The following is a 21985-nucleotide window of genomic DNA, read 5'->3' as shown; positions in this document are numbered from 1 at the left end:
GTGGACATTAAGAAAGAGGATGTGTTGGAAATTTTGAATAGCATCAAGATAGATAAGTCGCCAGGACTGGATGGGATGTACCTCAGGTTACTGTGGGAGGTGAGGGAAGAGATTGCAGAGCCTCTGGCGATGATCTTTGCGTCGTCGATGGAGACGGGAGAGGTTCCGGAGGATTGGAGGATTGCAGATGTGGTTCCTATGTTCAAGAAAGGGAATAGGCATAGCCCAGGAAATTACCGACCGGTGAGTGTAACCTCAGTGGTTGGTAAATTGATGGAGAAGATCTTGAAGGACAGGATTTATGAACATTTAGGGAAGTTTAGTATGCTCAAAAGTAGTCAGCACGGCTTTGTCAAAGGCAAATCGTGCCTTACGAGCCGGTGGAGTTCTTTGAAAATGTGACTAAACACATTGACGAAGGAAAAACGGTAGATGTGGTTTACGTGGACTTCAGCAAGGCGTTCGATAAGGTCCCCCATGCAAGACTTCTTGAGAAAGTGAGAGGGCATGGGATCCAAGGGGCTGTTGCCTTGTGGATCCAGAACTGGCTTGCCTGCAGAAGGCAGAGAGTGGTTGTTGATGGGTCTTTTACTGAATGGAGGTCGGTCACCAGTGGAGTGCCCCAGGGATCTGTTCTGGGACCCTTGCTGTTTGTCATTTTCATAAATGACCTGGATGAGGAAGTGGAGGGATGGGTTGGTAAGTTTGCCGACGACACGAAGGTTGGTGGTGTTGTGGATAGTTTGGAGGGATGTCAGAAGCTGCAGCGTGACATAGATAGGATGCAAGACTGGGCGAAGAAGTAGCAGATGGACTTCAACCCGGATAAATGTGTAGTGGTCCATTTTGGCAGGTCAAATGGGATGAAGGAGTATGATATCAAGGGTAGAACTCTTAGCAGTGTAGAGGATCAGAAGGACCTTGGGGTCCGATCCATAGGACTCTTAAAATCGGCCTCGCAGGTAGAGGAGGTGGTTAAGAAGGCGTATGGTGTGCTGGCCTTCATCAATCGAGGGATTGAGTTTAGGAGTCGGGAGATAATGATACAGCTTTATAAGACGCTCGTCAGACCCCACTTGGAGTACTGTGCTCAGTTCTGGTCGCTTCATTACAGGAGGGATGTGGAAATGATTGAAAGGGTGCAGAGAAGATTTACAAGGATGTTGCCTGGATTGTTTGGCATGCCTTATGAGGATAGGTTGAGGGAGCTCGGTCTTTTCTCCTTGGAGAGACGAAGGATGAGAGGTGACCTGATAGAGGTGTTCAAGATGTTGAGAGGTATAGATCGGGTGGATTCTCGGAGGCTTTTTCCCTGGGTTGAAATGGCTGCTACGAGAGGATACAGGTTTAAGGTGCTGGGGAGTAGGTACAGAGGAGATGTCAGGGGTAAGTTTTTCACTCAGAGGGTGGTGGGTGAGTGGAATCGGCTGCCGTCAGTGGTGGTGGAGGCAAACTCAAAAGGGTCTTTGAAGAGACTTCTGGATGAGTACATGGGACTTAATAGGATTGAGGGTTATAGGTAAGCCTATATATATAAGCCTAGGTAGGTACGGACATGACCAGTGCAACTTGTGGGCAGAAGGGCCTGTTTGTGCTGTATTTTTTCTATGTTCTATGTTCTATTATGCTCTGGGGTCTTGGGTTTGAAACCCACTGCAGCAGCTGGTGGAATTTAAATTCAGTTAATAAAATCTGGAATTGAAAGTGATTGTCGGGGAGAAGCCCATCTGGTTGACTAATTCCCTTTAGTGAAGGAAATCTGCCATCCTTATCTGGTCTGGCCTGTGTCTGATTCTAGATCCACAGCAATATGTCTCACAGTGACAGGGAGCCACATTCAATTCCAGCCTCGGGTCACTGTCTGTGTGGAGTCTGCACATTCCCCCCGTGTCCACGTGGGTTTCCCGGGTGCTCCAGTTTCCTCCCACAGTCTAAAGATGTGCTGGTTTGATGGATTAGTCATGCTGAATTGCCCCTTAAGATCCTGACATATGTAGATTAGGAGGATTAGCCATGTGTGGGTTATGGGGATAGGGTGTAGAGTGGGCGTGGGTAAGATACTAATTCAGTGAGTCGATCCAGAATTGATGGGCCAAATGGCCTCCTTCTGTTCTGTAGGGATTCGATGATTCTAAGAATCTTAACTGCCTTCGGAAATGGTCACTCAGTTCAAGGGGCAATTAGGAATGGGCAACAAATGCTGGCCTTTACATTGATGCCCACATCAGGCACCCTGAAACAGACTAGATAATAACCAGATGCTTTCAGACTTGTCTGTATCAGTAGCCATTCCTTCATCCGTTGCAATAGTCTCACAGCACAGGAGGAGCCCATTCGACCCACAGTGCCACTGCAAGCTCTTCGAAAGCACACTGCCCTACTCTTTCCCCTTCGCCCAGCAAGTTATTTTCCATTCTCAGGCACATCATTTCTCTTTTTTAAGTGCGTTTAGTTTACGTAGGTTTGGATATCTCTCCAGAGAGCTAGCACAGATACGATGGGGGTGAATATTCTCCTTCTGTCCTGTATTATTCTCCGATATGGTCCTCTGGTTTGAGGGAGTTTATTTTAAGCAAGTTTGGAAGGGCAGGCAGGGTTTCAGTCTGAACAAGCCTCCAGCATTTGCTCTACAATACCGCAGGGTCGGCACAATGGCACAGTGGTAATTAGCACTGCTGCCTCACAGCGCCAGGGACCCGGGTTCGATTCCTGGCTTTGTTCACTGTCTGTGTGGAGTTTGCATGTTCTCCCTGTGACTGCGTGGGTTTCCTCCGGGTGCTCCGGTTTCGTTCCACAGTGAAAGACGTGCTGGTTAGGTGCATTGACCCGAACAGGCACTGGAGTGTGGCAGCTAGGGGATTTTCACAGTAACTTCATTGCAGTGTTAATGTAAGCCTTACTTGTGACTAATAAATAAACTTTAAAAATTTGACTTTAACTTCAATCCATTCTATTGCTTCGGTGACTAAAGCTGAGAGAGAGAAATGGAGGGTCTGAGAGAGAGTGGATTAAACGTGAGGCTGCAGACTTCATCCCCACTAATCCTCACCCAGACCAACATCTCATTAAACTTTTTGCGAGTCTCTTTATTCCTGGATCAGAACACCCGAACTGCTCTGTTGTCTCTGAAAATGTTCTGCTCACTTTTTCTGCTGAGAGAGGAGAATATTGTTGCTGTGGAGATGGCTGATTGACTGACCCCTGACCCTGTTGTCAGGGGATAGATTTTTCTGTCGAGCAATTTACAATGATAAAGAGTCTCAGTTCCCATCTCCTGTTGCTCTCTCTCTCTCTCTCTCCCCTCTCTCCATTTTTTCTCTCTCTCTCTCCATCTTCTCTCTGTCTCCATTTTCTCTCTCTCCCCCCCCTTTCTCTCTCTCTCTCTCTCCATTCTCTCTCTCTCCCCCTCTCTCTCTCCATTCTCTCTCTCTCCATTCTCTTTCTCTCTCTCTCTCCATTCTCTCTCTCTCTCTCTCTCCATTCTCTCTCTCTCTCTCTCCATTCTGTTTCTCTCTCTCTCTCTCTCTCCATTCTCTCTCTCTCTCCATTCTCTCTCTCTCTCTCCATTCTCTCTCCATTCTCTCTCTCTCTCCATTCTCTCTCTCTCTCTCTCTCCGTTCTCTTTCTCTCCCTCTCCATTCTCTCTCTCTCTCTCTCCATTCTCTCTGTCTCTCTCCATTCTCTCTCTTTCTCTCTCTCCATTCTCTCTCTCTCTCTCTCTCTCCATTCTCTCTCTCTCTCCAACGACCGGTGAGTGTAACCTCAGTGGTTGGTAAATTGATGGAGAAGATCTTGAAGGACAGGATTTATGAACATTTAGGGAAGTTTAGTATGCTCAAAAGTAGTCAGCACGGCTTTGTCAAAGGCAAATCGTGCCTTACGAGCCTGGTGGAGTTCTTTGAAAATGTGACTAAACACATTGACGAAGGAAAAGCGGTAGATGTGGTTTACGTGGACTTCAGCAAGGCATTCGATAAGGTCCCCCATGCAAGACTTCTTGAGAAAGTGAGAGGGCATGGGATCCAAGGGGCTGTTGCCTTGTGGATCCAGAACTGGCTTGCCTGCAGAAGTGCTAATTCTCTCTCTCTCTCCATTCTCTCTCTCTCCCCCTCTCTCTCTCCATTCTCTCTCTCTCCATTCTCTTTCTCTCTTTCTCTCCATTCTCTCTCTCTCTCTCTCCATTCTCTCTCTCTCTCTCTCTCTCCATTCTCTCTCTCTCTCTCCATTCTCTCTCTCCATTCTCTTTCTCTCTCTCTCTCCATTCTCTCTCTCTCTCCATTCTCTCTCTCTCTCCATTCTCTCTCTCTCTCTCCATTCTCTCTCTCTCTCCATTCTCTCTCTCTCTCCATTCTCTCTCTCCATTCTCTTTCTCTCTCTCCATTCTCTTTCTCTCTCTCTCTCTCAATTCTCTCTCTCTCTCTCTCTCCCCATTCTCTCTCATATCCACATGCAAATTTAATTATAAACACAGACACAGACAGATAGGCAAGGGATCACATCCCACCTGGGGACTGCTGTATAATCCAGGCTGACATTTCTACTGCTGAGTCCTCTCCCAGTGTCCCTGGACCAATATTTATCCTTCAATCAAGATCAGTAAACACAGTTTCTCCGATCATAATCACCTTGCTCTCTGTGAGATCCTGCTGTGCCCAAATTGGCTTCTGCACTTTCTACAAGACAGCAGTAAATACATAAAAAAAAAATATTTGGTCATCTGGAAAGGGCTTTGGGATTTGCTGAGATTGAAACCTGTATTGTATCTCCCATCCAGTGACCCCGTCTATGCTTCCCGCTGCCTCAGCAAAGCAGCCAGTATAATTAAGGACCTCACGCACCCCGGACATTCTCTCTTCCACCTTCTTCCGAGATCACATATTAACCGACTCAAGAACAGCTTGTTCCCTGCTGCTGTCAGACTTTTGAATGGACCTACTTGCATTAAGTTGATCTTTCTCTACACCGTAGCTATGACTGGAGCACTATATTCTGCACTCTCTCCGTTCCTTCTCTATGAACAGTATGCTTTGTCTGTATAGCGTGCAAGAAACAATACTTTTCACTGTAATACATGTGACAATAATAAATCAAATCAAAATCTCTCCACCTCGCTGATCTTCCACCTCACGTTTTCTTTTGATGGGTTTAGAACCACAGAATCCATAGAATCTCTATGGTGCAGAAGGAGGCCATTCGGTCCATCGAATCTGCACTAACTCTCTGAAAGAACATCTTAGCTAGGCTCACCATATCCTCTGCCTTATCTCCATAACCCTGCACATTTATTACCTAATCTACACATTCTGAGTCACTAAAGGGCAATTTAGCATGGCCAATCCACCTAACCTATGCATCTTGGGACACAAAGGAGCAACTTAACGTGGCCAGTTGACCTAACCTGCACATCTTTGGACTGTGGGAGGAATCCAGAGCACCCGGAGGAAACCCACGCAGACACGGAGAGAATGTGCAAACTCCACACAGACAGCCACCCAAGGCCGGAATCGAACTCTTGCCCCTGGTGTTGTAAGGTAGCAGTGCTAACCACTGTGCTAATGCCCCCCTTTAGTTCTTGCTGTAAGTTCCTGCCTTATTTCCCACTGCCCCCAGCGACCTGCTCATTGATGGAGCAGCAATGAGGCTGGGATCGAAGTGTTTGTTTGAACCTGGTTTCACAGACAGTCAGTGGGTTACCCGGACTTCTGCTCACAGCCCTATCTTTCAGTGAAACTGGGCCACTGGGGGGAAAAGATCAATTTGAGGAGACATCCCTTCATCAGAGACCTCTCATTAGAAGGAGGTCAGGCACTGGAGAAGGAGGGATTCAAGTTGGGATTAATGGATTTAATGAAAGCGACACGATAGTTAGCATTGCTGTCTCAGCGCCAGGGACCCAGGTTCGATTCCAGCCTTGGGTCACTGTCTGTATGGAGTTTACACATTCTCCCCGTGTCTGTGTGGGTTTCATCCGGGTGCTCTGGTTTCCTCCCATAGTCCAAGGGTGTGCAGGTTAGGTCAACTGGCCACGTTAAATTGCTCGTTCGTGTCCCAAGATACATAGGTTAGGTGGATTGGCCATGCTAAATTGTCCTTTAGTGTCCCAAGATGCGTAGGTCAGGGTGATTAGAGGAGTAAATACGTGGGATTATGGGGGTAGGGCCTGAGTAAAGGTGCTTTGTCGGAGAGTTGGTGCAGACTCGATGGGCCGAATGGCCTCCTTCTGCACTGTAGGGATCCTACAATTCTATGATTCTACGACAGGGTGACTGCGAAACAAGGAGTGATTTACAACAGGGCCCTGTCAATAATGTGGGATTTACACCAATGTTTATTGTAGATTCTTTCTCCAGTCTGCTTTCCATTTTCTGGAACCTTCCCTTTGCCTTCTCATTCCTGAAATGCCAAAGCCAGCTGCAGAGTTCTGGGATTCATTAACTTGGACAGATGGTCATTTCTTTCAACTCAGATTCTTCATAATTAAACTCCAACACTTATAATCCCACTGAGCTCCCTCACAAGATGTTGTCATAAATCCTCCGCCGTTTCCTTCATTAAATTAATTCTCGGGATGTGGGTTTATTGCCCATCCCTATTTACCCCCAGAAGGAGGAGCCGGGACTCTGGCTTGAGTTACTGGCAGCCTTGATGTGACTGAGTGGCTCATTCTGCCACTTCAGAGGATGCTGGCATGGGATTGGAGTCACAGAGACTCCCACAGCAGGGATGGGGTGTAAATTCGGAAGTTCAGTCACGAATGAGATGTGATTGCGATCGATCAGGACTGATCTACACAGGATCCTGTCAATAATATGCCACTAGATCACATTCCCATCAATGAGAGTCAGGCCACAGACAGAGAGGGAAGGTCAGACTGAAGGTCCTGTCTGTTACCTGGGAAACCAAAAACAGGTATCCTTCCCGAAAGGATATTACTGAAACCAGCTGGGATTCCTCAGTGATCCGACACTTCTGATCCTTGGAGTTTTTAAACTGATATCAATTTCTGAAACTGCAGAGGGTGTGATTTGAATTCGCAATCTCTGGATTATTAATCCACTAACAACCTCTGCACTGCACTCCCTATTCTGCTGTATCCGGCTGCTTTACATTGACTTGAACCCAGCACAATGGATCTGTGGCAGACTCAAGCTTCTTTTTCCCTCAAAGAGGGGACCTGACGGAGCGTTTTATACCCACAGGGGGGTTTGATCAGTTAGATGTAGCGGAGATGTTTCCATTTGCGTGGTTGAGATCCAAATTAGGATCACATGAGATAGTCACAAATAAATCCAACAGGGAAGTAGGGAAAAATACTTTTCAGAGTGTAGTGAGAGTGCGGAACTCGCTACCAGAGGGAGTGGTGGAGGCGAATAATAAGAGGAAGCTAGACAGTCATGAGGAAAAAAAGGAAGGTGTATGGCAGATACAGGGGGCTGAAAACAATGGATGCCCGAGAAGAAAGTGCAGGGGGGGGTACTCCAAAAATAAATTAGGTGAGCAAAGAGGGGGCATGACACTGAAGGGCAAAGTAAAGGAAATTCCCACGGTGTTTTATAAGTATATTAAGGGAAAGAGGTTAAACAGAGAAAGAGTTGGGCCCATTAGGGACCTGTATGTGGAGCTGAAAGATCTAGGTGAGGTATTAGAATATCATAAAGTGAGTATTTTGCATTGATGTTCATGAGAACCGGCCTCGGGTCCCTGTCTGTGTGGAGTTTGCACGTTCTCCCCGTGTCTACGTGGGTTTCCTCCGGGTGCTCCGGTTTCCTCCCACAGTCCAAAGATGTGCGGGTTAGTTTGATGGCTGTGCTAAATTGACCCTAGTGTCGGAGGGGGGGGGGGGGGGGGGGGTGGGGGCTGCAGAGGGGAGGGGGTAGCAGAGCAAATATGTGGGTTACAGGAATAGGGCCTGGGTGGTATTGTGGTTGACCCGATGGGCCAAATGGCCGCCTTCTGCACGGCATGATTCTATGAATCTATTCTATTAGCATCAAGAAGAAGGAGATGTTAGTGGGATTAAATTGGATAAATCCCCAGGCTCAGGTGAGATGGATCCTAAGCTGCTGTGTGAGGCAAGAGAAAAGATTGCAGGGGCTCCGACGTTAATTTTCAAATCCTCTCTCTACACAGGAGAGGTGCCAGAGAACTGGAGGACATCTAACGAGATACCATTATTAAATAAGAGAAGTAGGGAAACACCAGGTAGTTACAGGCAATGAGTTTAACATCAATGGTCGGAAATCTATTCGAAAAAATCTGAAGGACGGAATCAATTTCCACCTGGAGAGGCAAGAGTTAATCAAGGATAATCAGCATGGCTTTGTCAGGGGAAGATCATGTCTAACAAATTTGATTGAGTTTTGCAAGGAGGTAACTGGATGTGTAGATGAGAGCAGTGCAGTTGATGCAGACTTCATAGAATCCCAACAGTGCAGAAGAAGGCCATTCGGCCCATTAAATCTGCCCCGACAACGATCCCACCCAGGCCCGATCCCCGCATATTTATCTTGCTAATCCCTCTAACCTACGCATCCTGGACACTAAGGGGCAATTTAGCATAACCAATCAACCTAACCCACGCATCTTTGGATTGTGGGAGGAAACCGGAGCACCCGGCGAAAACACGCTGACATGGGGAGAACGTGTAAACTCCACACAGACAGTGATTCAAGCTGGGAATCGAACCCAGGTCCCTGGAGCTGTGAGGCAGCAGTGCGAATCACTGTACCACCATGCCGCCCATACGCATGGATGGCAGTAAGACTACATGGACTTCATTAAGGCTTTTGACAAGGTCCAACATGGGAGACTAATCAAGGAGGTAAGAGCTCATGGGATGCAGAGCAATTTGACAAATTAGATCCTCATTGGCTTCGTGGCAGGAGGCAGAGGGTGATGGTTGAAGGTTGTTTTTGTGACTGGAAGACTTTATCCAGTGGGGTATCACAGGGATTGGCGCTGGGTCCCTTTTTGTTTGTGGTGTACATTAATAATCTGGATGTGAATGTAGGAGGTGTGATAAGTAAGTTTGCAGATTACACAAACATTGATGGTGTGGTAAATAGTGAGGAGCAAAGCATTTATTACAGGAAGATATAGATGGGCTGGTTAGGTGGAACAGTGGCAAATGGAAGTTAACCCTGTGAAGTGTGAGGGAGAACTCATCAGGAAAAGAAATACATAATGAATGATAGGAAGCGCAGAGGAACAGAGGGACCCTGGGATGCATGTCCACAGATCCCTGAAGGCAGCAGGACAGGTCGATAAAGTGATTAAGACGGGATATGGGATAGCTTTGACAAAGGGTCATCTGGACTTGAAACATCAGCTCTTTTCTCTCCTAACAGATGCTGCCAGACCTGCTGAGATGTTCCAGCATTTTCTCTCTTGATATGGGATACTTGCCTTTATAAGCCAAGGCATGGAATATGAGAGCAGGGAGGTTATGATGGAGTTGTATAAAACACTCATTCAGCCACAGCTAGAGTATTGTGTGCAGTTCTGGTCGCCACACTATAGGAAGGATGTGATGACACTAGAAAGTGTGTGGAGGAGATTCACCAGGATGTTGCCTGGGTTGGAGTGATTCAGCTATGAAGAGAGGCTCGATCGGCAGGGATTGTTTTCCTCAGGTCAGAGGGGACTGAAGGGGGACTTGATTGAGGTACACAAACTTATGAAGCACGAAGGTTTCTTCCCAGCTACCCTATCTTTCTCCTTAGTAGAAGAGTCAATAACAAGCAGGTATTAGATTTAAGGTAAGGGGCAATAGATTCATAGGTGATTTGAGGAAAAATGTTTCCAACTAGAAGGAATCTGGAACTCACTGCCTGGAAGGAACCCCGACAACATTGAACTAGCATTTAGAGGAGCACTTGAAACGCCATCGTGTACAAGGCTATGGAGCAAGCACTGGAAAATGGGATTAGAATAGATAGGTGTTTGATGGATGGCACAGACATGATGGGCCAAAGGGCCTCTTTCTGTGTTGTATGATTCTGACAGATTCACTGATGTCGTGTGATGGAGAGCATGAGAGGAGGCTCATGTGGAGCATCAACACTAGCATGGACCAGTAGGGCCGAATGGCCTGTCTCATTCTGTAAGCTCAATGTAATTCTAAAGTTTAAAGTTTATTTATTCGAGGCACAAGTTGGCTTACATTAACATTGCAATGAAGTTACTGTGAAAATCCTCTAGTCGCCACACTCTGGGTACACTGAGGGAGAATTTAGCACCTAGCCAGCACGTCTTTCGGACTGTGGGAGGAAACTGAAGAACCCGGAGGAAACCCACGCAGACATGGGGAGAATGTGTAGAGTCCACACACACAGTGACCCAAGCCGGGAATCGAACCCTGGTCCCTGGCACTGTAAGGCAGCTCTAACAGAGGCTATGATATTGTGAAGGGCTTTGACAGGGAGAATATATTCCCAGTTGGCAGGCTCTCAAGAATTACAGATGGTCGATATAATATCATCCATAATAAATCCAGCCGGGAATTGAACACGGGTCCCTGGCGCTGTGAGGCAGCAGTGCTAACCACTGTGGCACCGTGCCGCCCTCCACTGTGCCACCACGCTGCCCTGTTCTAATTCTATGTACATTTCAAAACGACCAAGTGTCTTGTGACCAAGTTGTTCCTTTAACAACAATTAAGCTTGTGAGTAAAACAGCGGCTGAGAAAGAAAAATGCTGCAATTCTACAGTACGACATCACCTCAGGATGGGACATAGTCATTAAGTCTTGGTCCCTTCCCCTCCTCTTCCCTCCACACACCCCCTCCCCCCCCCTCCCCCCCCCCCCCCCCCCCCGTACCCCCCCCCCCGCCTTCTTTAACTTCTCTCTTTAACCAATCTGCTGTTCACCACTTTTAGCATCTCTATGTGGCTCGATGCCAATCACTGTGTGATTTACATTCCTGTGACGCACCTTGGGACATATTTTTATGTCAAAGGTGCTACATAAACTCACACAAACAAAGGGCCTGATTACTGGCTGTTGGGCAGCAACAGGAATCTGTGGGCTCGGCCTTTTATGAAGCCATTAACATTTATCCTTAATAACCCATTCGTGAACATCATTAACTAGGGAACTGAACCTGCTGATAGTGAGTGGTTTATAATTGGTGAGACCGACAGGATCTTAGTCACGCGTCACATTGTAAATGCAAGATAACATCACGTTAAAAGCTCTGAAATGAATGTCAAATGGTGAGTGGATTTGTCGAGGTAACACTGATTCATAAGGTGCTGCGTTTGCACTCCCGTGTGTCGGGAAGAGTTTCTGGAATGTATAGGAATATATGATGGTGATATAGGAATCTCTTCCCTTCCCTTGTTGATGCTGCCACACACACAGCAGGAAGCTGCTGTCTCTCTCTCTCTCGCTCTCTCTGCCTGGGCTGGGTGGTGATGTGCAATGACTGTTTCAACAACAACAACCTGTGTTTATATACCACCTTTAACAGAGAGAAACAACACAACGTGCTTCATCGGAGAGTAAATCGAGCAAAACAAAAATCATGCCAGGAGATATTCGGAATTTCATTAAAGTCTCTGTCAAAAGGCACAGGTTTCAATGAGTGTCTGAAGGGGAGAGAGGGAGGCAGCGAAATCAGAAAAGTTTACGGAGAGAATTTGTAGAATTATAGAATCCCTGCAGTGTCGAAGGAGGCCATTTGGCCCATCGAGTCTGCGCTGACTCTCTAACAGAGGATCTTACCCAGGCGTTCTCCCCTGTCCTATCCCCATAGCCCCACATATTTACCCCGCTAATCCCCTTAACCTACACATCCTGAGACATGAAGGGAAAATTTGCCATCGAAAATCCACTAACCTGCACATCTTTCGGACTGTGGGAGGAAACCGGAGCACCCGAAGGAAACCCAGGCAGAGTGGGCGAACTCCACACAGACAGTCGCCCCAGGCTGAAACTGAACCCAGGTGCCTGGTGCTGTGAGGCAGCAGAGGGGGCAATCGGTTAATAAGACTTGGTTACAGAACGGACAGCAGTGTTGTAGATGAGTTGAAGTTTACAGCGTTTGGGAGATAGGAACATCGCAATTAGGAGCAGAAATTGGCAATTTAGCCCTTTGAGCCTGCTCCACCAATCAATCAAAGATCATGGCTGATCACTTCCTGGTCTCAAATCCACTTGTTCCCTATCTCTTTTTATCCCGTTTTTGAAATCAAAAATATCTATCTCCTTCCTGAAGCCATTGAACAATTCAGACTCCACCGTGCTATGGGACAGTAAGTTCCACAAATTCACCACCCTCTGGGAGAAGTAGTTCCTCCTCATCTCAGTTTTAAATCTACCACCTCTCGACCTATACCTGTGACCTCTTGTTCTCGATTACCCCATGAGAGGAAACATTTGGTCGATATTTAGTTTATCAATCTTATAAAGCTCTATCAGATCCCCTCTCCTCATTCTAAACTCCAGTGAGTATAAACCCAAACTGTTTAATCTCTCCTCATACGTCAACCCTTTCATCCCCGGAATCCATCTGGTGAATCTCCTCTGAACTGCCTCCAATGCCACCACATCCTTCTTCAAATAAGGGGACTATATCTGGACAGAATGCTCCAGAAATGATCTCACCAACACCCTATACAATTGCTACACTTCGCTACTTCTATACTCCAGTCCTTTTGCAATAAATGCCAACATCCCATTTCCCTTTTTTATTACATGCTGCTCCTGCACATCAACTTTCTGTGATTCATGAACAAAGACGCCCAGATCCCTCCGCCCGGATGCATTTTGATTCTGCTTTCCTTTTAAATAATAATTTACCTTTCTATTTTTTCTGCCAAAATGTATAACCTCAATTATCCACATTAAACTCCATCTGCCAAATGTTGTCCTACTCTCCTCGTCTATCTATATCCGTCTGTAAAATCTTCATCTCTTCACTGCCTGCTTTCCCCACCCATTTTACCATTCTCTACAAATTTTGCTATGTTACACTCTGTCCCTGCTTGCAGATCATTTATATAGATTGTCAACAGTTGAGATCCGAGGACTGACCCCCTGCAGCACCCTGCTAGTTGCATTTCGCCAGCCAGAGAAGGACCCATATAGCCTGACCTGCTTTCTGTCAGTCAGCCAATCCTCAATCTAATCCAGTTCTCTACCCCCAATCCCCTGCGATCTCACCTCCTGGAACAGGCTTTTATGCGGCACCTTGTCAAACTCTGAAGTCTCAATATACAACATCCACAGGTTCCCCATTATCCACTTTGCTGGTAATGTCCTCAAAGAACTTAAGCAAGTTGAGGTGGGAGACCAGGAAGGAGAGATTTGGAACGGCCAAGTCTAGAGGTGTAAAGGGAATGGATTGGAGCAATAGAACGGCAAACCAGAAACCATGTGCTGGTTAGGGATTGAGAAGACAGAGAGAGATCGAGGGAACGATGGAGTGAGACACTCTCTCCAACCCTCTTTGGAGAGAGTTACTCCCTCTGGTTTCCACTGAACTCCCACTAGCAATTAGCTATCCAGAGACCTCACTGTTTAAACAGCATCATTTCATTGAAACATCAGTTGCAGCACTGGGACACGGAGCAGTTAATGATGTCCCGAGGAGACAGTGATCCAGGAACACTTAACATCTGTACTGTTCAATTATTCATTCATCATTTACACAGCTTTAGGATCCTGTTACTAATATTCACCGGATCCGATTAACATTGAGAATTAAAAATATTTGATTCCAACATGCAGCTTCAGTTAATGACTTGAGTCGATGCTGTGACAATTGTAGATTAATTAATCTTGATTCTCTGTTTGTTACCACACTCTCCATCTTTAACACACACATTAGTTTGATAGCTTGCTGTAAACTGACACTTCATACAGTTACTGCTCTAACAGGGTGAGCTGCGTAATCACTTAGGGAAGGAGTTTAGGCTGATTCAGTGTTGCTGATTTCAGGGAGTGCAGATGTCTGTGAGATCATCAGGATTCACTGCAGCCACTCAACAAAGATCCTTCAACAGCACCTCCAAAACCCACTCTATCCTGGATAGTGGACCCTGACTGCAGTGCGTACCATCTACAGGATTCACTGCAGCAACTCGCCAAGGTGCCATCAATAGCCTGTCCAAAACCCACTCCCTGAACCAACAGTGCACTCTGACTGCAGTGTGTGCCATCTACAAGATTCACTGCAGCAACTCGCCAAGGTGCCATCAATAGCCTGTCCAAAACCCACTCCCTGAACCAACAGTGCACTCTGACTGCAGTGTGTGCCATCTACAAGATTCACTGCAGCAACTCGCCAAGTCTCCATCAACAGTATCTCCCATACCCATTCCCTCCACTAACAGTGCACCCTGATTGCAGTGTGTACCGTCTTCAAGATTCACTGTAACAACTCACCAACGCTCCCTGAAGAGCACTTCCCAAACCATTCCCTCCACCACCACCAGTGCACCATGGCTGCAGTGTCTACCATTTACAGGATTCAGAGCAGCAACTCACAAGGCTCCATCAACAGTATCTCCCTTACCCGCTCCCTCCACCATCGCTGCACCATGGCTCAGTGTGGACCATCGACAGGATTCAATGTAGCAACTCACCAAGTCTCCATCAACAGCACCCCCTAAATCCACTCGCTCCACCACCCAGGAATATAAGGACAGCAGATACATGGGAACAGCATTGCCTCCAGGTTCCCCAGAGCTAAACACCACCCTGATTTAGAATCATAGAATCATAAAAAGGCATGGCAGTATCAGGTCATTCAGTCCATCATGTCTTTGAAAAGTATGCTCCAATTAGTCCCCTGCCATTTCCATTGCCCTGCCAAGGTCACGGGGAACAACACTTGTTTTCAAATCCTGTGATATTCTATAACTCGTGTCTGTAAATATTTTAGTGGTGGGAAGCTATTTTTAGTTAGACAGTGAACATCATTCTTCGACACAACAGTGATAATAATTACTGTACCTAGCTGTCGAGCTGTCCAGTACAGAGTGCAGCATGATGTAGCACCGACAGATTTATGAAGACATCTCCCTGAGATAATGAGAGTGTGTAAATATTCCATGTTTCCAAGATAGTGTGGAAGAAGCTTTTGTGTTTTTCTAACCTGTGCTCTACCTGCCGTCTTGAGTGTGTGACGGAAACAGTGTAGTGGGAGCTTTATTCTGTATTGAACCCCATGCTGTACCTGTCCTGGGAGTGTTTGATAGGGACAGTGTAGAGGGAGCTTTACTCTGTATCTAACCCCGTGCTGTACCTGTCCTGGGAGTGTTTGATCGGGACAGTGTGGAGGGAGCTTTACTCTGTATCTAACCCTGTGCTGTCCCTGTCCTGGGAGTGTTTGATGGGGACAGTGTAGAGGGAGCTTTACTCTGGATCTAACCCCGTGCTCTACGTGTCCTGGGAGAGTTTGATGGGACAGTGTGGAGGGAGCTTTACTCTGTATCTAACCCCCTGCTGTACCTGTCCTGGGAGTGTTTGATGGGGACAGTGTAGAAGAAGCTTCACTCTGTATCTAACCCCGTGCTGTATCTGTCCTGGGAGTGTTTGATGGGGCAGTGTAGAGGGAGCTTTACTCTGTATCTAACCCCGTGCTGTACCTGTCCTGGGAGTGTTTGATGGGGACAGTGTAGAGGGAGCTTTACTCCGTATCTAACCCCGTGCTGAACCTGTCCTGGGAATGTTTGATGGGGACAGTGTGGAGGGAGCTTTACTCTGTATATAACCCCCTGCTGTACCTGTCCTGGGAGTGTTTGATGGGGAGAATGTAGAGGAAGTTTTACTCTGTATCTAACCTGTGTTACTCCCGTCTCTATTTCCAGGAGAATCCGTACATGTGCAACAATGAGTGTGACGCTCGCACGCCCGAGCTCGCACACCCACCTGAGCTGATGTTGGATGATGAGGGACGGATTCCCAACACCTTTTGGCAAAGTGTTTCCTGGAGGAATTTTCCGAAGCCCCTCCTGGTCAACATCACTCTGTCCTGGGGCAAGAGTATCGAGCTGACCGAGGACATCGTCATCACCTTCGAGTCGGGCCGGCCGGAGCAGATGGTCCTGGAGAAGTCTCTGGACCACGGCCGGACGTGGCAGCCTTACCAGTTCTATGCAGCCGATTGCCTCAACTCCTTTGGGATGGAGGCGAGGAGGGCCAGGGATCTGAGGCCGGCCTCGGTGCTGGACATCATCTGCACGGAGGAGTACTCCAGGGGATACGTGTGGAAGGTGGACAAAATGGTTCGCTTCGAGATCCAGGAACGTTTGTCCCAGTTCGGGGGTCCGCGCCTCGGTGACATGGCCTCACTGTACGGCCAGCTGGACACCACCAAGAAGCTGAGGGACTTCTTCACCCTGACCGACCTGCGGCTCAGGCTGCTCCGGCCGGCCACTGGACCCACCAGTGTCGACCCACTCAACCTGTCCAAGTACTTCTACGCCATCTCCAACCTGGACATCCGCGGCAGGTGAGAGCTCCCCAACCTTTCTGGGCAGAGTCACTGAGACCAGACTTCACCTCCAGGGAGCAAAGGGCCAGGCTCAACATCTGGGGTGCACCAGCAGAGGGAACATCTGGGGGGGGGGGGGGGCACCAACATTGTCGATTATGCGGGGGGGGCACCGGATCAGGGTCAACATTTGGGAAGCACCATCAGGGGGAGCATGTGAGTGACACCAGGTCAGGGTCAACACCTGGGGGCTACGATCCGCGGGAACATCTGGGGACATGATTGGATGAAACACCAGCCCCAGGTCAGCCTCAACATCTGCAGAGCACAAGGGGGAGAAATATTTGGGGCTGCACTGGGTCAGGATCAGCATCTGGGCAGCAAGAGTGGGTGGAACATCCAAAATCACTCTGTCTGAGCTAACAAAGAGTTATTTTCTGGCTAACATCTGGATTCACTCTATCAGGGTCGCCAACTCTATTCATGATCAGGGTTAACATCTGGAGTAACTCTGTCAGGTCTAACTTCTGGAGCCACTCTTATCAGGATTAACATCTGGGAGCCACTCTATCAGAGTTAATAACTAGAACCAGGTTCTCAGGGGCCACTTTATCAGAGTTCATATTTGGAGTCACTCTATCTGAGTTAAGATCTGGAGTCACTCTGCTATGTTGAGTATTTGGAGTTATTCGCTCAGGTCTCACATCTGGAGTAGTTCTATAGGAGATATTCAGAGGGTGAGAGCTCCTCACTGTTTCTGCTCAGAGTCTCTGATGTGAGCGCTCAGTAACTGGTGACAGATAGGGATCACCCACCCCCTTCCTTACCCACACACCACCTCGGCCCACTCAACACTATCTGCTGCCTCTGTGCTGACACTGAATTCTTTACTGAATGGGCGTGTGACAGTGTGTACCACCAGCATTGTGACAGTGTGTACACTCCAGCATTGTGACAATGTGTACACACCAGCATTGTGACAGTGTGTACACTCCAGCATTGTGACAGTGTGTACACTCCAGCATTGTGACAGTGCGTACACTCCAGCATTGTGACAGTGTGTACACACCAGCATTGTGACAGTGTGTACACTCCAGCATTGTGACGTTGTGTACACACCATGTTGTGACGTTGTGTACACACCAGCATTGTGACGGTGTGTGCACATCAGCGTTGTGACATTGCGTACACACCAGCATCGTGACAGTGTGTACATACCAGCATCGTGACAGTGTGTACACACCAGCATTGTGACAGTGTGTACACACCAGCATTGTGACAGTGTGTACACACCAGCATTGTGACAGTGTGTACACTCCAGCATTGTGACAGTGCGTACACACCAGCATTGTGACAGTGTGTACACACCAGCATTGTGACAGTGCGTACACACCAGCATTGTGACAGTGTGTACCACCAGCATTGTGACAGTGTGTACCACCAGCATTGTGACAGTGCGTACACACCAGCATTGTGACAGTGTGTACCACCAGCATTGTGACAGTGTGTACACTCCAGCATTGTGACAGTGCGTACACACCAGCATTGTGACAGTGTGTACCACCAGCATTGTGACAGTCTGTACACGCCAGCATTGTGACAGTGCGTACACACCAGCATTGTGACAGTGTGTACCACCAGCATTGTGACAGTGCGTACACACCAGCATTGTGACAGTGTGTACCACCAGCATTGTGACAGTGTGTACCACCAGCATTGTGACAGTGTGTACACACCAGCATTGTGACAGTGTGTACACTCCAGCATTGTGACAGTGTGTACACACCAGCATTGTGACAGTGTGTACACACCAGCATTGTGACAGTGTGTACACTCCAGCATTGTGACAGTGCGTACACACCAGCATTGTGACAGTGTGTACCACCAGCATTGTGACAGTGTGTACACACCAGCATTGTGACAGTGTGTACACTCCAGCATTGTGACAGTGTGTACACACCAGCATTGTGACAGTGTGTACACTCCAGCATTGTGACAGTGTGTACACACCAGCATTGTGACAGTGTGTACACACCAGCATTGTGACAGTGTGTACACACCAGCATTGTGACAGTGTGTACACACCAGCATTGCGACAGTGTGTACCACCAGCATTGTGACAGTGTGTGCACTCCAGCATTGTGACAGTGCGTACACACCAGCATTGTGACAGTGTGTACCACCAGCATTGTGACAGTGTGTACACCCCAGCATTGTGACAGTGTGTACACCCCAGCATTGTGACGTTGCGTACACCCCAGCATTGTGACGGTGTGTACACTCCAGCATTGTGACAGTGTGTACACACCAGCATTGTGACAGTGTGTACACACCAGCATTGTGACAGTGCGTACACACCAACATTGTGACAGTGTGTACACTCCAGCATTGTGACAGTGCGTACACACCAGCATTGTGACAGTGTGTACCACCAGCATTGTGACAGTGTGTACACACCAGCATTGTGACAGTGCGTACACACCAGCATTGTGACAGTGTGTACCACCAGCATTGTGAAAGTGTGTACACCCCAGCATTGTGACAGTGTGTACACACCAGCATTGTGACGGTGTGTACACTCCAGCATTGTGACAGTGTGTACACACCAGCATTGTGACAGTGTGTACACACCAGCATTGTGACAGTGTGTACACACCAACATTGTGACAGTGTGTACACACCAGCATTGTGACAGTGTGTACACACCAGCATTGTGAAAGTGTGTACACACCAGCATTGTGACAGTGTGTACCACCAGCATTGTGACAGTGTGTACACACCAGCATTGTGACAGTGCGTACACTCCAGCATTGTGACAGTGCGTACACTCCAGCATTGTGACAGTGTGTACACACCAGCATTGTGACAGTGCGTACACACCAGCATTGTGACAGTGCGTACACACCAGCATTGTGACAGTGCGTACACTCCAGCATTGTGACAGTGTGTACGCACCAGCATTGTGACAGTGCGTACACACCAGCATTGTGACAGTGTGTACACACCAGCATTGTGACAGTGCGTACACTCCAGCATTGTGACAGTGTGTACACACCAGCATTGTGACGTTGTGTACACTCCAGCATTGTGACAGTGTGTACACACCAGCATTGTGACAGTGTGTACCACCAGCATTGTGACAGTGTGTACACACCAGCATTGTGACAGTGTGTACACACCAGCATTGTGACAGTGCGTACACCCCAGCATTGTGACGGTGCGTACACACCAGCATTGTGACAGTGTGTACACACCAGCATTGTGACAGTGTGTACACACCAGCATTGTGACAGTGTGTACACACCAGCATTGTGACAGTGTGTACACACCAGCATTGTGACAGTGTGTACACACCAGCATTGTGACAGTGCGTACACCCCAGCATTGTGACGTTGCGTACACACCAGCATTGTGACAGTGTGTACCACCAGCATTGTGACAGTGTGTACACACCAGCATTGTGACAGTGTGTACACACCAGCATTGTGACAGTGCGTACACCCCAGCATTGTGACAGTGTGTACACCCCAGCATTGTGACGGTGCGTACACACCAGCATTGTGACAGTGTGTACACCCCAGCATTGTGACGGTGTGTACACTCCAGCATTGTGACAGTGTGTACACACCAGCATTGTGACAGTGCGTACACTCCAGCATTGCGACAGTGCGTACACACCAACATTGTGACAGTGTGTACACACCAGCATTCTGACAGTGTGTACACACCAGCATTGTGACAGTGCGTACTCACCAGCATTGTGACAGTGTGTACACTCCAGCATTGTGACAGTGTGTACACTCCAGCATTGTGACAGTGCGTACACACCAGCATTGTGACAGTGTGTACACACCAGCATTGTGACAGTGCGTACTCACCAGCATTGTGACAGTGTGTACACTCCAGCATTGTGACAGTGTGTACACTCCAGCATTGTGACAGTGCGTACACACCAGCATTGTGACAGTGCGTACACTCCAGCATTGTGACAGTGTGTACACACCAGCATTGTGACAGTGCGTACACACCAGCATTGTGACAGTGTGTACACACCAGCATTGTGACAGTGTGTACACACCAGCATTGTGACAGTGCGTACACCCCAGCATTGTGACGGTGCGTACACACCAGCAATGTGACAGTGTGTACCACCAGCATTGTGACAGTGTGTACACACCAGCATTGTGACAGTGTGTACACACCAGCATTGTGAGAGTGCGTACACCCCAGCATTGTGACGGTGCGTACACACCAGCAATGTGACAGTGTGTACACACCAGCATTGTGACGGTGCGTACACACCAGCATTGTGACAGTGTGTACACACCAGCATTGTGACAGTGCGTACACCCCAGCATTGTGACGGTGCGTACACCCCAGCATTGTGACGGTGCGTACACCCCAGCATTGTGACGGTGCGTACACCCCAGCATTGCGACGTAGCGTACACCCCAGCGTTGCGACGGTGCGTACACCCCAGCATTGTGACGGTGCGTACACTCCAGCATTGTGACGGTGTGTACATACCAACATTGTGACGGTGCGTACACCCCAGCATTGTGACGGTGCGTACACCCCAGCATTGTGACAGTGCGTACACACCAGCATTGTGACAGTGTGTACACACCAGCATTGTGACGGTGCGTACACCCCAGCATTGTGACGGTGCGTACACCCCAGCATTGTGACGGTGCGTACACACCAACATTGTGACGGTGCGTACACCCCAGCATTGTGACGGTGCGTACACACCAGCATTGTGACAGTGTGTACACACCAGCATTGTGACGGTGCGTACACACCAACATTGTGACGGTGCGTACACCCCAGCATTGTGACGGTGCGTACACACCAACATTGTGACGGTGCGTACACACCAACATTGTGACGGTGCGTACACACCAACATTGTGACGGTGCGTACACACCAACATTGTGACGGTGAGTACACACCAACATTGTGACGGTGCGTACACACCAACATTGTGACGGTGCGTACACCCCAGCATTGTGACGATGCGTACACACCAACATTGTGACGGTGCGTACACACCAACATTGTGACGGTGCGTACACACCAACATTGTGACGGTGCGTACACTCCAGCATTGTGACAGTGCGTACACACCAACATTGTGACAGTGTGTACACTCCAGCATTGTGACAGTGCGTACACACCAGCATTGTGACAGTGTGTACCACCAGCATTGTGACAGTGTGTACACACCAGCATTGTGACAGTGCGTACACACCAGCATTGTGACAGTGTGTACCACCAGCATTGTGACAGTGTGTACACCCCAGCATTGTGACAGTGTGTACACCCCAGCATTGTGACGTTGCGTACACCCCAGCATTGTGACGGTGTGTACACTCCAGCATTGTGACAGTGTGTACACACCAGCATTGTGACAGTGTGTACGCACCAGCATTGTGACAGTGTGTACACACCAACATTGTGACAGTGTGTACACACCAGCATTGTGACAGTGTGTACACACCAGCATTGTGAAAGTGTGTACACACCAGCATTGTGACAGTGTG

At 48.2% G+C, this 21985-nt stretch overlaps 1 protein-coding gene across 1 annotated transcript in view; it reads left to right on the top strand.

Annotated features, from left to right (window-relative positions):
* The window catches only part of LOC144497681 (netrin-G1-like), a 53083-nt gene that overhangs the window by 10430 nt on the left and 20668 nt on the right, over nt 1–21985 (top strand). The window contains exon 2 of the mRNA XM_078219122.1: nt 15817–16460. Within this exon, the coding sequence (XP_078075248.1) occupies nt 15817–16460 (644 nt within the window). The remainder of the gene's footprint in view (nt 1–15816; nt 16461–21985) is intronic.

The sequence above is a fragment of the Mustelus asterias genome, chromosome 8 (genome assembly GCF_964213995.1).
Source record: "Mustelus asterias chromosome 8, sMusAst1.hap1.1, whole genome shotgun sequence".
In the NCBI taxonomy this organism is placed as follows: Eukaryota; Metazoa; Chordata; class Chondrichthyes; order Carcharhiniformes; family Triakidae; genus Mustelus; species Mustelus asterias.
The sequence above is the reverse complement of the archived record's forward strand: the minus strand, read 5'-3'. Positions and strand labels throughout refer to the sequence as shown.